Below are 17,498 nucleotides of genomic sequence, written 5' to 3' on the forward strand. Positions count from 1 at the left end.
TGTAAAGTCCATTCTCAGTGAGGTACCAGCATTTAAGCCAGACAGAGCAGAGATCACCAAAGTTCCATAAACAGTTCATCAATAATGGAAGCTATAAGCTTCTAGAAAAAACCCAAGGCATATTATAGAACTGCAGAAGTCCCATTTACACTTCCTTTACTGTCATTAAATTTTATGTATACATTTCTAAACACATTTTGTACCTTTTTCCACTGAAAAACCAAGATGATCATAGATATCAGTACTGGGCTTACTAAAAAAGGATGTGAAATATAAACTCAATACAACTGAATACTGATACCTATAACCTTCCTAGGTATTAAAAAATATAAGACTTGGAATTATAACAGAAATCAGTTGCATCTGGCGGAACTTTCCCTTTTAATTGTGTATCATGTTCAGAATAGTTACCCTTATTCAGAAATGTTAATTATGATCATATGGTGTAATATCACTTTCACAAAACACATAATATTTCTTCTTTAGTAATATGTAACTTGTTAAATGAGATACTGATATGTACTTTAGTAGTTTACTGTTTGAAGAAATATTTTTTTTTCCTAAATAAACTTACCATGCACTCTTACAAAATATTCCTTATCATCATCTCCTGCTGGGCTAGATGCCAAACACGTGTATCTTCCTGTGTCCTCCACCTAGAAACACACAAACAACTTCAGCAGAAACTTCTGAATATGGGAACAATTGAGAAAAACTGAAATACAAAATTGACAGCAACCTATAACAGGCAGCACTTAGACAGAAACACAATAAATAAGGAATGCCTGAAAACAAATTAATAAAGTTCTTGAAAACATCTTTATTTTACCATGGTGGGACTGTACAAAGATGGCTTTGAAGCGGCAGGACCCCATAAAATCTCTCTGGATAGTATGTCTCCAGCAAGAACCCTTGTCTTTGTGATGACTTTTGCAATAGGTAATCGATAAAGATGGAACTTGCTATAGCTATTCATCTAAGCAAGGGTCAGTACTGGGTACTAAGGAATTCTTTTTGTGCACACATACTCATTGATACCTTTATGCTTTGTCTTTCCTGTAAACCCTTCACTGCAAAGACCAGAGGTGTTTGATTTACAAACAAAAGGAACAGTGATCAGACCCAAGCTCTGTCCCACTTCTGCTTGGTGAACTTCAGTTTGGCTGTCCACAGCCAAATACAACCTTAGTTTATTGGTGCAGGTTTTTAAAGGTTATTTTTCCCCTGACTCTTATTGTCTGAATTCATCTGAAAATCCTTCTATTGCCTTTATTTATTTTTTCTTAACTTGTACACAGATGACTGCAAATGCAACTTTTCTCTGTAATCTATGGCTTATACATGTGAGGAGCAAATGGATATTAGGAAAACCCAAGCTAATGGAAAGAGAAGAAAGGCTGAGAAGGAACTACAAAACATGAAAGAAAAGCAAGGCATAGTATCAAGAGTCAAATAGGTAGGAAATGAAGAAGAACAAATTACAGATAAAGACTAAAACCAGAAACGACCCCAGAAAAATGAAACATTGACTATTCTGCTTTGTAACAAAAAGCACTGATAAATAAAAACATTCCAGAACTCTGAAATAAACTTGAACAGAAGAGGCAGAAGTGTTTGGGCACTCTCCATCTGTAATACTACTGCTTGTTCGATGAGGGAAACTCAAAGACAAGGCTTGAAAAACATATTTGCCAACCACAAACACAGGTAAATGATTTTATAGAGGCTTTTTAGGACATCTCTTAGCATGGTCCTAACAGCAGGCAGATCTGCACAATCCTCTAGGGTTTGCAAAACTGAGCTTATTTTGAAACCAATATTTTACCTGAGCACTGGTTATTCGAAGGACTTCTCTTAGGACATGAACATTATCATTCTGCAGAAGTGGGCGCCCATCCTTCATCCATGAGATTGTGGGGACTGGAATTCCAGAAGAGATGCAGAGAAGTTCAAGCGGGTTGTTAACGACGACAGAGAGCTCTTCTGGCTGATCTGAACCATTGATGTGAGGTGGCTCTGTGGAAGGAAAAACATTGAAGTTCTTTATTGACTCAAAAAGCCTATAAAAACTGATACACAGACTTGTGGTTAGAGTTTGTAGCATTAGTCTACATTAGTATTATTTCTATGTCATGAACTCACTGAGTACCTCATGTAATTTCCACCTGCCTCTGTCTAATAATTTGCATATTTTGAGTTGGAATTATTAGTTAGAAAATGTTTTCATAATCCCATGTAAAATTTATTATATAATATCAGCGAATATATTTATTAGCCTTTTAGCTGTTGTACTTTCAGCTATGCCTTCAGCAGTGCTATCGTCCTGTCAAGCTGTATTTCTATGAACCAAACTTATTCATTTAGACGAACTTACCTTGTAAACTTGTTTATTATTAATTTTAGCATATTTTAGTACTTGGAAAACATTAGGAAAAAATATATACTGTGCTACACATTCACATATCTTTAAGTATGTTCAATTTCCTTATTTCTCTCATTTATCACAGTAAACATTTCTTGAAAATACTCCTTATCCCTATAGATTTTTTAATTGTTGTTATGAGTAGACAGATATTCACTTACTGCTTGCATTTTGTTCAACGGAAAGGTTAACACTTACCCAGCACTTTTAGGGAAAAGTGCTTGCTGGTATCTCCAGCTTCATTGGATGCTACACAAGTGTATTTGCCTGTGTCACCAATCTCTGCTTTTACAAAATGAAGGACCATTCCTTGGTTACTTGATGTCAGGTGAGCTCCGAGGCTTAAAGCATGTCCGTTTTTAAACCAGGACATAGTGGGGGCAGGAGTGCCATCAGTAAGACACTTCATTGAAGCTGAACTGCCTTTTACTACTGTCACATCCTCTGTTCCTCCTGCATTATCCAAGCTTGGTGGTACTGCCAAGAAACAGAGATCTGATTCATCCAGAGTACAACCCAGATGTTAATTCTGAATATAAAACAGTAGGAATGCAGCTACCCTTTGCACTTCCCCACTTACATCCATGTTTAGCATGTGTTAAAATTCATTTAGAAGTTATATATTTTTATTCTTTCTAAAAAACCCGCGACACATTATGGGTGCCAATTCAAGTAAGGACTCTTCTAGGGTTAAAACACTTTCCATTAAAAAAAACACATTGATAAGTTAATGTTTCCCTAATGATTACCTACGTAAGATATACTTGTGGCTGTGTACAACTTCGTGTTGGTGAGAAAGAAAACTGAATATTAGTTTTAAGAAATTAAGAAATAAGATTATTTACGTAAAGCATTTCAGAGAAACTCACCAAAAACTTGAAGGTTGTAATGTTTGTTGTCCACTCCGGCCCTGTTAGATGCTACACAAGTGTACACACCAGTATCAGATATCTGCACTCGGGCAAGTCTAAAGAGAAAATAATTTTAAGCAAGCTGTAAGTGGAATACATTATCTTTATTATGGCATGGTTTGGATCAAATTTCATTCTTGCTTCCAAAAATACTAGAAGAATTATGCTGATATAGCAAAAGAGAACAGAAAACTCAGTAATTAAAATAGATGAAAACCAACCTGAGAATTTGCCCAGCTGACAGCAACCTGATTTGGGAGGAGACAGACAGAGGAAGGCCATTCTTTAGCCAGTTTATCTGTGGTGGTGGAGTTCCAGTAGCAGTACATTCAATATTTAGGGAGGTGTCCAGAAGGGCAGTGAGGTCCTCAGGTTCATCTTTATTATTGGCTATTGTTGGAGGAACTACATTTTGTAGATGTTGAAAAGGAATATATTAAAACTGGTTCTTAAAATCATTCCACATGTGTTACCTTGCAGGAAATCCTGCATCTAACGTCCCACAGGCAATTCAATAAGATGATCATTTTTTTTAAAGAGTAAATCCTCTAGCAATAATATTGAACACTAATAAATTATGCATTTACATATTTAAAATCAGGTGCACTTTAGAATGATAGTGGAATTATCTCTTTGATTTGTCAGGCTGTGGCAAACAAGAGGGAGCTCAAAGCCTGAAGCTCATAGGGAGAGAATGACAATGCAGGTAGGAGCAAGTGGTCAAGCCTTAGAGGGGATGGGTTGAACTGCTTAAGGGCCAGATGGGACTTGGCACTTTGCTGCCACTCAAACTTGCATCCTTAAATAAAGTGAAAGCTAAAATCATGCAGGAGGAAAGTTAATTAACTTGTAGATGTATATGTTGACTTAATTTTTAAATATAGAAAATTTCAAAATGCCTAGTTAAGTATTCTGGCTGATTAACAGAACTGCTTTTTGGGCTTTTTAGTTTTGTAGGTTAGTTTGGTCTTGGGAGCAAGAGGGGACTCACTAGATAAAGAAGGTCTAGCCACAAGCAGCCCCAAGCTCTGGCTGACTTAACATCCCATCATGCACCATGACAGTTGCATAGATAAGACCACTTAAGTTGGTTATTGCTTGAACCTCAACCAACACAAACTCATCAAAAAAGCCTCCACTTTTGTGTAGTGCTATTCTGTCCCCCAAAGATGTGATGTGGTCCTTCATTACTGTTATTTAGTGTATCAAAGGTCATCTCTTGTTACTCTGCCCATGCCTGTATTCCAATTGATTCTGAGTCTCTGTATAACTGGGACAGACACCATTGTGGAATGCCGCCTATGCAGAACTCTTCACTCTTTCCCTCTAGTAATTGTACTTTATAAACACATTTTTCACAAATTAAAATGTCCGGTTCTCTACACTGCTAAAGAGTTATGTTTATCTTCTATCTATCAACTATCTTCTCTATGTCAATTTGTGCAAGAGAAGAATTTCATCCAAAACTATCATTTTTCTTTTAAACTCTAAATAAACTATTTCTCAGTGGAGGGGGGATCTTTAACTATTAGTTTCCTACCATACTACTCTGGTTTTAGATTATGTACTTTGATTGAAATTAGTAAGGATAAACTAATACAACAAAAACCCAGTATCATAGTAAATCAGCCCCAAGTGTATCTTTCTCTACAAGGAAAAAAAAAAAAAAATCACTGCAAGCAGAATTCCTCCATTATGAAATACACCAAAGAAATTAATTACTGTTTATCCAAAAAAATATTTAACAGCGATTTCAATCGTTTTGTCATTGACAGAACATCCTGTGTAATATACTGTGATATCTGCAATAAATGAAATTGAAAACACATGCATGTAGTATTACACTTAAGACAAGCATTCATTTCTTGGCCTTCTCTTGGGAGCACTTACAAAGATAGGATTATGGACCAGATTTCAGTTTCACATCTGTGAAAACTCACCGTATACATTCAAGTTGAAAATTCGGTCTTCCTCTCCTGCAGGATTAGTAGCCACACAAGTGTATTTTCCTGTATCAGAACTGAGAGCTCTGAAAATGTTTAATGTGCTGCCATCTGGAGTTACTCTACAAGGAAGGTCATAAAACACAGTGAGTTTGTTTACTTAGTGCTATGACCTGGCAAATAAACAGTCAGTTTTGTACATTTAAATCAACTACCTCTATCCTCTTGGGAATTCAGTGAGAGAATCATTGTTTTTTTTCAAAATATTTTTATTAGAGATAGGCTAGGAAGTTTTTCCTAGAGATGTCCTGTTTAACTTTGTATAAGGATTCAAGTCCAACCAGGCTTTTGAAGAACCCATAATGAAAAGCATCAAGAGTATGTTTCCATGTCTCAGATCTATCCCCTCCAAAGGAACTTGATGGAACTTATTGACCTTAATAAGTTTCAATGAACCTGATGAACTTTAATGGAACTTATTAACTGAGAAAGAAATAGATATCATATACTTATCTCTGTATAAAAAATTAAAAATAATAAAAAAAATCCAAGTAGCAAAGTATACTAGATTTATAAAAGCTAAAGAGGGAGCTGCTCTTAACCCAGCTAAGCTAAGACTCAGGCCCTCTTTACGCTCCCTCCTTAGGCCCCTCTTTTACAATCGCTTTTTAGGGCCCTCTGAGGTTTAAAAACATACAAGAAGAGAATGTAGTGACTGCTTATTTTTGCTTGCCTTATTCTTTGTAAATTGTCACTGGCAACTGTTTTTCCATCTTTAAGCCATTGCACAATAGGTGTGGGCACTCCATTGGCATTGCAGACAAGCTGGATGCTTTCTCCCAGGAGGACGCTGACCTCACTAGGCATTTCAGAGCCAACAATATTAGGAGGAACTGGAAATACATGATGGAGGGAAGAGAAGAAACATAATCTAAACTATAAAGAGTTACAATGCAGTAGCTTATGAGTATTGGCATTTACTGCAGTACCTCCATTCAAATCTAGTTTAGAAAGTATATGAATATGTTGTTTCTAGAGAGGGTTCTGCAAAGACAAATTCAAAGCCATTTGAACCATTCCTTAAAACAGCTAATTTACAAAATCATAAAAAACCATGTCTTTGCCATTATATTTAATATCTACAGTCATTTGCTCAAACAATGCTAACACGTACGATAATATCATAACAAAATCCCATTTCATTAAACATCACAATGCACTAACAATTACATGCCCGTTCAACTCCTGAGCATGTGCTTACTGCATAGTCAAACGCACTATTGCTTGTAGACTATCATATTCCTTTTAACAGTCACACTTACTCCATCCTAAGCAGTAGTCATTTTTAGCCTTTTCTCCTAAAGAACAAGGATGCCAGTAATGCTGTCCATCAAGTCAAGATTGTCAGTTCCACTAGTAAGTTTTAAGCACGCCCTGGTTTCAGCTGGGATATAGTCAAATTTTTTCCTAATAGCTGCTGTGTTTTGGTTTTAGTATGAGAACAATGTTGATAGCACATACTGTTTTAGTTATTGCTAAGTGTTGCTTATATTAAGTCAAGGACTTTTTCAAATTCCCATAGAAGCTGAGAGGAAGCATAGACAGGACAAGCTGGCCAAAGGAATATTCCCTACCATAGATATCATGCTCAGTATATAAACAGAGGTTGGCTGGAGGGTAGGAATCTGCAGTCGCTGCTCAGGACAGGCTGGGGAATCAATCATCAGGTGGCGAGAGCAACTGTATTGCATCGCTTTATTTTGTATATTCATTTACCGTTATTATTATTATTCTCTTTGGTTACTATTCTATTAAACTGTCTTTATCTCAACCCACAAGTCTTTTTTTCCTCCTTTTTCTGCCTCTTCTCCCTACCCTACTGGGGTGGGGAAGGAGTGAGACACTGGCTGTGTGGTCCTTTCTGCCAACTGGGGTTAAACCACAATAGAGTACTTCAAGCAATTTCAGTCACACTTGGTCAAACAAGCAGCTTGATATTCAATTCCTAAACTTGGGGAAAAACTGGCAGGCAGAGACACACACACAAAACCCAGCACCCCTGAAGACCGATTGCAATGATGAACAGTTACTAGTTCTGTTTGGCCTGCTGATGGCGAGCTATCACACATGGGTGTGCCAGCACACTCAGCTCACAGCTATTGCTTGCTCTTCCTCAACCAGCAACTGCCAGCATGGGAAGAGACAATGGCAGAAAGCTGAAGATGCTATACAACCAGCGTGTTATTGGACACGGTAGGGAACTAGCGCAGTTAATGGGATGTTTCATTAGGAACAATGGAAAACAAAGAAAGTTGCAGCACGAGGGCAACGTGCAGCAAGGCAGGTGACAATTCTATAACAAATAATGGTTTCTCATTTGAGCAGGGAAAGAAAAATTCATAAGAAAATTCTGCCAGTGTTTCTTTACTATCTCCTCATATTTGCTATGGTAAAAAAGGCAACAGGTATCACTGCTTCTGAATCCATATATATTGTGCTCCACACTCAATCAAGCAATGTAGCTTCTTCAATGTTCAGCAGGAGGAAGGATGTGATCAGCAGCAAATACACACAGCCTTCCTGAACCCTTTCAAGTTCTACAATCAGAGGTTTTTCATGCAAATTTCTGACTAACAGTATATAATCCTCTAGCCATTTTCCCCAACTGGCTGCAGATGATAGAAATAATGGTTCGAATTCTCCACTTTTGTACATGTTTAGGTTATCTCAGTGTCTCTAGTATGGACTTGGTGTCATACTCAACCAATTATTAACTAGTTCTGCTCACTGCACTCTGATGTCTTACCTTGAATGGAAAGCACATAACTTTTCTGAGCTTTTCCCTCTATATTTGAGGCAATACATGTGTAGGTCCCACTGTCTAGAAGCAGAGACCGAGCAATCTGAAGCTTGCTTCCACCAGATAAAATATGAACTTCAAGAGAATCGGAGTTTTCTGAAAATACATAAACAAGTAGTCATTCCAAATCAGGCCACAGAGAACAAACGCATCTTGAGAAATTTTTCCATAAAAATTTCAAAATAAAACAAAGATTCCAATCAGTCAACATAAGAGTCGGTCTAGAAACAGATGAAGAAGAAACAAAAAATAGACAGCAAATAGCACAGTGGTGCCCCAAAGGAGGCAAAAAGAGCAGAATATAGTGTGAGAGAATGTTACCTATCGGTTTTCCATTCTTAAGCCACACTAATGTTGGTGGAGGAATTCCAGTAGCATCACACACAAAGGTAACAGGATTACTGATAGTTTCATTGACCAGCTCTTGTTCAGGGCCTTCTATACTTGGTGGCACTATAAATTGAATGGAAGCAATAAGAATGGTTTGGTTACCAAATATTTTTGTAAACTGATTTTGAATTGTCTACTCTACAATGTTAATCATATTATAACTACTGCAGATTGTGCAGAGTATGCTCACCATAAACATTAAGATGGAAATTTTTATCATCTCGCCCTGCAATATTTATGGCTTTGCACACATATTGGCCCGTATCAGAAACCTAAAATAAAAATAAATTTAAAAAAACTTATTATGGAGTCTTATTTTAATGCTACAGTTCAGTGATATTAACAGCCTTTGCCTCTGCCAACTCAAGGTCCTTTTCACAGAATGACAGGCCTCCAGCAAATACATCTCCTCTGTGCAGCTAGTAGAATAAATACCACACCAATGAAGAGCAAAATAATTAACAGTAGCAGAGCAGCAGCAGATGTAGCATCCGACAAGCCTGGCCTACCTCTGCACCCTTGATTCGTAATGTTTGCCCATCTGCTAAGATCTCCACATTTGCAGACTCTGAAATTATGTGCCTGTTCTTGTACCAGGTGATGATTGGGGGTGGAATAGCGTTGGATTCACACTCTAATATCACCAGGGTTCCCACTCGCACATTCAGCACTGTCAGTGAGGTTCCACTATGGTCTTTGATGCTTGGGGGCACTGTAGAAGAAGCTCAGAGTTATTTCTGCCTTTGTTTTGTGAGAGGGCAGGAAAAAACCTAATCAAAATAAATTTTCAAAGCAATAAATACTATTTCAAAAAATTGTAAAAAACAAACCAAGGACAGTTAGGAAACTCTTCTTCTGACTTTCCCCAGCTTGGTTTCTGGCAATACAAGTATATTCACCATCATCAGCCAGTTTGGCTCGGGGAATCTGCAGAGTCCGAGCACCTGAAGTAGAGAGAGAAGGCTTGAGATTTGCTCCATGGTTATTGCATCAATCTCAAATGCTAATTTAAAAATGCAGGTCCAACAGACTGAGCACAGGCACTAAATTAACCTCAGATTCAAAAAAGCACTGCATTGCCATTGCTTTTAAAGGTTCATTAACCCTTTAAAAAAAAAATAATCCAGCCAAGCGAACTAAAATTTTAGGGTAAATATCACTACTGTTGTTAATTACAAGTTTGAACCACAAATACTCCTTTTAGACCTCTTTCATAGCTGTTAACTGCTGTCTCCTGACATAACTATGTCCTTTCCATTTAACTCTGTCGCTACCCCATTGTTTATTTCGCAGTCTCACCTGTCTCCATTCATGAAGCTACCTACTACCTGAGCATACATTACTAATCTGTACAGGTGCCCCTACTGCCATTAAGCTATTTCCATGTCTATGCTTTAGTCTATGCTGTAACACAGCCCCCAGTCACATAATACCACCAAGACAGGACTGAACACCACACAAGTGATCTGCACTTGATACCCTGGGCTGAAGATAAGCAGCAGGAGCAGAAATGACACAGACACTCAGGGACCTTATTTAGTGAGTAGCTTTGAATAGTTAAGATGACCTTCAAATACAAGGATTTCTTCCTGAGAGTTCAGCAAGGTTAATCCAGCTTCCCACTGAAGTCTATGGGAAGGTTTTCACTTTTTATCACGAAAGCCAGCAGAATTTATCTTAGCCTCCGTCACAATTTCTGATCATTTCTTTGAAATGTGAGTCAAAGTGACTCAACTTTAATCAATACCTGTATCAGATCACCTCTGTTACTTGACTTGCCCTCTAGTCTTTTCCAAACAATTCATTTCAGCGCTTTCAGTCTGAGCTAGTTTTCTTTAAAACTGAACCCACCCAACAAATTACTAAACACAGTAGGCAAAGTATCTTGTCTAATCACTGGAGCAATACTAAAAATATACTGGCTTCATAAATAATGGCCATTGCCCTTATCAAGAGAAAAAAAGACAGAAGTTGAGTCCAAAGGCTGTAGCAATAGCTGAGATTCCTCACCAGGCACAATAAAAGTGTTGGTATTCGAACTGATAGGTTTTCCATTCTTGAGCCAGCTGAGATCAGGAGGTGGGAAGCCAGTGACCTCACAAGTCAGAGAGATGAAATTATTCACCACCACAGTCAAATTCTCAGGATTAGTACCAATGACACTTGGAGGAACTGTGGAGAGAAATACATTAATAGTATCTATCATAGTGCCAGCAAACAACATTCCAGAAGATCCTGATCTACTAAAATAAAGCTGAATTGCTGAGTTTTGCCAAAGGGTCAAGTTGCAAAAATCTTTCACATCCTATGAATGGATCCACTGCTTTTTGGATGTATCTGGAATTATGACGGAAGCCAATCTAATGGTCATTCCTGTTCCTACAATTCACAAAAATGTCAATGATTTAATCTGCAGTCCTTCTGTGCTTGAGATTTGAGAAGGCTAACTAACCTATAAGAGATCCTGCAGTTCCTGACTAATGCAGTATCGATTTTAAAACGCTGTACTCATAGGACAGTTGCTATGTAAGGCAGGACAGATTAAATTTACCTTGTCAGGATGTGTACAATGACTAAGTATAATTTCTTCCTAATTGTATTGCTCCTATTCTTTCTGAAATAGTCCATTTTGTCATCATAGACAAACGAAAAATGATTCCTTCTGATACAGTTCAGAGTTCTTTTGTTAACCAGACAAACCTATTGTTTAATAGTGAGCTAAGCAGTTTAAAATTCTGGCACGCAGGCATTGCTCTAAGGGGTGCATTTTTAAACTTACAAGTCCCAGTATTTTTAAATACAAGAATATTTTGACATTTGACCTTTCTACAAGAACTATTTATAATGAAATATCTGTAAATCTCTCCCTTTTAGTAAACCCCAAGTTTTAGTTTCCATGTTTTTGCAGTGTGGATATATAAAACATGTAAGAGGAAAGCAAAAGCATGTTCTTGGCATTATTGGGTGGAAAAATCATTCCAAAGAACACATGGAATCCTCTTCTTCAAAGACAGAAATGTTAAAGTATTTTGGACGATATCCACCAGAAATACTCCAGCTGCTTTCTGTCACTTGAATGACACAAAACAGTCATTAAGCCAAGTTTATTACTCCTCTGGGGCACTGCAGAAACAAGAGGAGTCAATGTAAATGGGTGAATTCAGTCCACATTTTTCAACTTGGAATAACTTAAGGTTATTTCCCTGATAATGAGTGTAAAATGGTTCACTAGAATAAATGGAGAATTCTCATCTGATGACATTTTATAGCTATTTACACTTATTTACTTTTACCGTTACTTTCCCACAGATGTGATTACAGGCAATGCAAGACAGTGGGCCAAATATACAGGGCCAAATCTGAGCTATCTTTTAATGAATTTTGCTTAAACTATATAAACGGTACATTTCAAATCTTGTGGCCTTCGCGGCATGTGCAAACCACTCACAAATGTACCACAGGTTATCAGCATACAGATGCAGTAAGGGGCTCAATTTTACTATTCAGTGTAAAAATTACCCGTTTATTATATATTAAGGGAAGAGGTTGAGATTTTAAAACTGGATACTTATTTTCAATGTTTTAGGAGTTTTCATTTTAGTTATCTTTGAGACAAGAAGTGGATTTTTTAACTTATTAAAGATTGTGATCTTTAATATTTTATTTAAAAGCAGTTCTGTAAGAAACAAAAAATGCTGGAAAATAACCTTTTTTTTGACACTGACAAAACAAAGATCATGCTGCTTAGTGATAATTAATTTTCATCATTGCTTTGCCCAGGATGGTCCTTTCCTGAACAGCTATAGTCTAATTTTTCAAATGAAACTGCATTCAGAGACTAATAGACCTAAACTGGTAATACTGTTGAGCTAGAAGTGAATCTTCAGGGAAATATTTCTTTTAAAATAACAGTATTAGACTATATTCATTATAAACAAGTAACTTAAACACAAGAAGTTCAAATTAAACCAGAAACGTCAAGAAAAGCAAAATATTTTCATTTTAAAACAAAACTCAATCATCAGGAAATCTGGATAGACTCCATTGAAGAAAATAGCTTCTCAGAGAATGACTCCAGGGCAAATTCTTCCCATGACAACACTGGTTTTGGCTAACTGTATTACTGAGTAGAAAAAGGTACTATAAATTTGTTTCATTTTGTATGTAAATTTAGTGCATGTGTGCATGAGAAAAAAATTATTTCTTCTGTATGTAATAACCTGAATCATCAAATTCCTTGGATGCTGGTACTATACTTAAGCGAGAGACAGAAGACAGCACTTGTCTTCTTTCTAGTACTTAATACAGAAGATTAGCTAGCTAACAAGGATGTGAAAAAGAATACTGATCATATGTAGAAGACTGTGATTAAGTCTCCAAATCATACTGTGAAAGTAGACAAAGATGTAGCTGCCAGTATTCCTTGGTAGGTTTTAACATGTAATTGTGCAGATGATTTTATGAGAGTAATGCATAATTATTTCTACTTCAATTCAGAACAGAAAGCTGAAAGTGGTGGAAGAGTGGGCAGAAATAAAAGGAGAAGTTAACTTTAGCTCTGAAGTGTTAAATAGAGATATCCTGATTTTCTGAAGCTATCAGGAGAGGTGGTGGAGAGACTGTTTTAAAATAATGGAAGATGTCTTAATTTCTGGATTGTATTTGTTTTAGACTTGTGATGCCAAAGAGTGAAATTTATTTTAACCCTATTCTACCTCAACAACAACAACAGAACAGAAAGGAATCTTAAAGGAGAAATTAAAAAAAAAATAAGCTTTTACAATGCCATATCTCTCTGATGTCAGTTTGTAATTCATGATTTCAGGGCTTAGCAACACCTACACAATATATGCATGTAGCGACTACGCAAGGCTCCCTCGATGATATTTTCCACCTATATGGAATGCATATAAAGAGCTGAAGCCACAGGGCACCCCAAGCTATGTTTTGCCAAGGTATTTTAAACTTATATCTCATTTCTAGTACATCAGAATCTCCATTACACCCAAGGAGACAACTTATATGCATAAAGCTAAGTACGTGCCTAAGCACTCTGCTAAAAGTAACATTCAGGCTAAACTAACATGTGAAAGAAGTCAACCAGAAAATTATGGATTATTGTACTTACCATGAACATTCAGGTTAAAATACTTTTTGGCACTTCCAGCTATGTTTTCCACAATGCAGACATACCTGCCAGTATCTGTTATTTGGGAATTCAAAATCTAAGAAAAAGAATCAAGATTGTTGTTGAGCTAACATATAAGACAACTTACTGTTAAAGCATCAGCTTCTGCTGTCTCCCCAAAGACTCCAAGGTCTTTGAGGCCTGCAAGTCTGCTACTCCTTTCAGAACGTTATGCAAAACTGTGCATCTCAAACCTCCAAAAAAGTCAACACAGTATCTGGAACAGGCTGCCCAGGGAAGTGGTTGAATCACCATCCTTGGATGTATTTGAAAGCCGTCTAGATATGGTGCTCAGGGACATGGTTTAGAAGTGGGCCTAGTAGAGTTAGATAACAGTTGGACTTGATGATCTTAAGGGTCTTTTCCAGACATAATGATTGTGTGATTCTATTCTATCTTTCATATTAAATTCATTCAAATTGAGTAACAAAACAACTATTGACTAAATATTTGAAATAAAAACCTTAATGTTCTACATGGATTTTACATTTTATTGTATTCTTAGATCATGCTATGAAAATGGAGATAATTAAGCTCAGCTCTCTGTTTTAATAGTGTCATCCAGTATCATCCATTGACTGGGGGACGGGATGGGACAGGACGTGTTCTTCAGAATTCACTATTTTCTTCAAATTAAAAAAAAAGTACATTCTGCAATAACTAAAGTCTGTTAGGGAAACTTGGACAAAAATGACAACAACAAGTTGTTCTCCACAAAAATCAACATTATTTTAAACCAAGTGATTTCACTGTTGCCGTTCACAGCATGAACCCACAAAGAGTTGGGTCAGCACAACTACACAGGAATGGGAAGAAGCAACTGAAGGACAGGGACAAGGGACAAAAACTCCTTAGGTTTGCAGCACCTTTTAGGAAAAAAAAAAATCAGAATCTCATACTCAGCAAATCTAAACAATTTTGTCTTCACAGGCAGCTTCTGTTTGTGGTGATAAAAATCAGTTATTCACTAAGAGCTACCTGTAACCTCCTTCCATTGGACAAAAATGTGTGTTTGTCATCTTCTGCTAGGAGGTTGCCATCCTTTTGCCAGGTAATACTTGGAGAAGGGCTGCCATTTGCAACACAGTCCATCACTGCAACCTGGTTGACAAGCACAGTCACTTCTTCAGGCAGATCACCATCAGCTCCACTGATGGATGGTGGCACTACAAAAGAGCAAAACATGGTAAGAATACTGTGACTTAGTATCTCCCAGTGGTTTTTGTTGCTGTTTTTTTTTCTGTTTTGTTTTTTTTTTTTTTTTTTTTTTTTTAAGACTGCCGACCAATCTTTCAGATTGGGTTTTTTTAAGAAAGTACCAAAATCTTCAGTGAATACAGTGAAAAATAATAAATCCCAAGAGTAGTTCAGCTGGAACAAATACCTATAAGTCAAGAGACAGCAGGAGAAATACACTTATTCACAACAGCCATAAAGAAGAAGTGAAAACTCATTTTCCAGCTAGTCCCCTATATTCTTTGCTGCAAGAACAAAAGAGGCTTTCCAAGGCAGGCCCTCTTCCGAACAATAAATCAGTGTTTTCAGTGGTAAATACAGAAATAGAGGCAAAGAAAGAAGCATTTCCAAAGGCAAAAGCCTTGAGTACATCAACAGACAATGCAAGCAGCATATGAAAGCTTTCTGTGCAATGTTTGTAAACAGATCACACAAAATGGATTCTGCAGGCATTCAACAGTTGATCTAAATCATCAATTCTTAGAGTCATAGAATCATAGAATTGTCTAGGTTGAAAGGGACCTTTAAGATCATCAAGTCCAACCATCAACCTAACACTGTCAAAACCATGTATGTCCCTCAGCACCGCATCTACCCTTCTTTTAAATACCTCCAGGGATGGCGACTCCACTGCTTTCCCAGCCAGCCTGTTCCAATGCTTAACAACCCTTTCTGTGAAGAACCTACTCCTAATATCCATCTTAACCCTACCTTGGCGTAACTTGAGGTCATTTCCTCTTGTCCTATCGCTTGTTACTAGCAAGAACAGGTCGACACCCACCTCTCTACAACCTCCTCTCAGGTACTTGTACAGAGTGATAAGGTCTCCTCTGAGCTTCCTTTTCTCCAGACTAAACAACCAGAGTTCCCTCAGCCACTCCTCATTAGACTTGTTCTCCAGACCCTTCAACAGCTTCATTGCCCTTCCCTGGACATGCTCCAGTACCTCTATGGCTTTCTTGTAGTGAGGGGCCCAAAACTGAACACAGTACTCGAGGTGGGGCCTTACCAGTGTTGAGTACAGGCAGGTGATCACTGCCCTAGTTCTGCTCACCGCACTGTTCTTGATACAGGCCAGGATGACATTGGCCTTCTTGGCCACCTGGGCACACTGCCGGCTCATATTCAGCTGGCTGTCAATCAACAACCCCAAGTCCTTCTCCAACAGGCAGCTTTACAGCCACTCCTCCCCAAGCCTGTAGCTCTGCACGGGGTTGTTGTGACCTAAGTGCAGGACTCGGCCTTGTTAACCTTCATACCATTGGCCTCGGCCCAACAATCCAGCCTGTCCAGATCCCCCTGTAGAGCCATCCTACCCTCAAGCAGATCAACACTCCCACCTAACTTAGTGTTGTCTGCAAACTTACTGAGGGTGCACTTGATCCCCTCGTCCAGGTCATTGATAAAGATATTAAAGAGAACCGGCCACAGTACTGAGCCCCGGGGAACAGCACTTGTGACCAGCCGCCAACTGAATTTAACTCCATTCACCACCACTCTCTGCGCATGGCCATCCAGCCAGGTTTTTACCCAGTGAAGAGTACATCCGTTCAAGCCATGAGCAGCCAGTTTCTCCAGAAGAATGCTGTGGGAAACCATGTCAAAGGCTTTACTGAAATCCAAGTAAACAACATGCACAGCTTTTCCCTCATCCACTAAGCAGGTCACCTTGTCATAGAAGAAGATCAGGCTTGTCAAGCAGGACCTGCCTTTCATGAACCCATGTTGACTATGTGTGATCCACTTGGTTGTCCTCCATGTGCCGTGTAATGACACTCAGGACTATCAGTTCCATAACCTTCCCAGGCACTGAGGTCAGACTGACAGGCCTGTAGTCCCCCGGATCCTCCTCCTGGCTGTTCTTGTAGATGGGTGTCACATTTGCTAGCCTCCCCTTAACTGGAACCTCCCTGGTTAGCCAGGACTGCTGATATATTCCCTTATGCCTTTGGGATTTTTGCAGGTATTTTAGAAAACGATTGCCAAAATAAGGAGAGAGGAAAGTCTAGTAGGTCTGAGTTTTGAACTGGAAACGGGATAGGGAACAAGAGATAAAGCCAGGATTTGTACATATATTTTTCTTTCTGGTGAAGTGTGATAGGGATAATGCAATTGAATTTCTATAACAATAACCTAAAAACATACTGAACTAACAATGTCAACACTATTTTCACGCAATTCTGTTTATTTCTACAAAACTCTAGCAACCTATATAAACCATTAATGTCATAGTTTACAAATATGCAGAATTTATAAATTTTAAAAACATTAAGTAAACCTGAACTATAATTCATCATTAGTTTCCAAAGAACTCATTTTTTGTCACTAAAAAGAAAAAAGAAAGCAGAAAAGCTCACAGAGCACGCGGACATCGTAATGAATGGAATCCTCCCCAGCTTCGTTTACTGCCACACACATGTATCTCCCGGCATCTTCAGGCTGTGCCCGTGGAATCTGCAACACTCGGCCTCCTGGAAAGAAAATCCATTCAAGATTTAAATGCAGCATCAAGCGGTTTCCATCATTCCCACACCCCATTTCACTAGAG

At 38.1% G+C, this 17,498-nt stretch overlaps 1 protein-coding gene across 1 annotated transcript in view; it reads right to left on the minus strand.

Annotated features, from left to right (window-relative positions):
- The window catches only part of HMCN1 (hemicentin 1), a gene marked incomplete at its 5' end in the record, with an annotated part of 201,165 nt that overhangs the window by 37,504 nt on the left and 146,163 nt on the right, over nt 1–17,498 (minus strand). Inside the window, 16 exons of the mRNA XM_082483753.1 lie at nt 575–656; nt 1,826–2,016; nt 2,621–2,899; nt 3,292–3,389; nt 3,555–3,738; nt 5,274–5,398; nt 6,010–6,169; nt 8,083–8,232; nt 8,458–8,589; nt 8,717–8,798; nt 9,036–9,238; nt 9,357–9,470; nt 10,537–10,698; nt 13,655–13,751; nt 14,693–14,880; nt 17,308–17,421. Coding sequence (XP_082339879.1) covers nt 575–656; nt 1,826–2,016; nt 2,621–2,899; nt 3,292–3,389; nt 3,555–3,738; nt 5,274–5,398; nt 6,010–6,169; nt 8,083–8,232; nt 8,458–8,589; nt 8,717–8,798; nt 9,036–9,238; nt 9,357–9,470; nt 10,537–10,698; nt 13,655–13,751; nt 14,693–14,880; nt 17,308–17,421 — 2,361 coding nt within the window. The remainder of the gene's footprint in view (nt 1–574; nt 657–1,825; nt 2,017–2,620; nt 2,900–3,291; nt 3,390–3,554; nt 3,739–5,273; nt 5,399–6,009; nt 6,170–8,082; nt 8,233–8,457; nt 8,590–8,716; nt 8,799–9,035; nt 9,239–9,356; nt 9,471–10,536; nt 10,699–13,654; nt 13,752–14,692; nt 14,881–17,307; nt 17,422–17,498) is intronic.

Source organism: Vanellus vanellus (assembly GCF_965231255.1).
Source record: "Vanellus vanellus genome assembly, chromosome: 5".
Lineage (NCBI taxonomy): Eukaryota > Metazoa > Chordata > Aves > Charadriiformes > Charadriidae > Vanellus > Vanellus vanellus.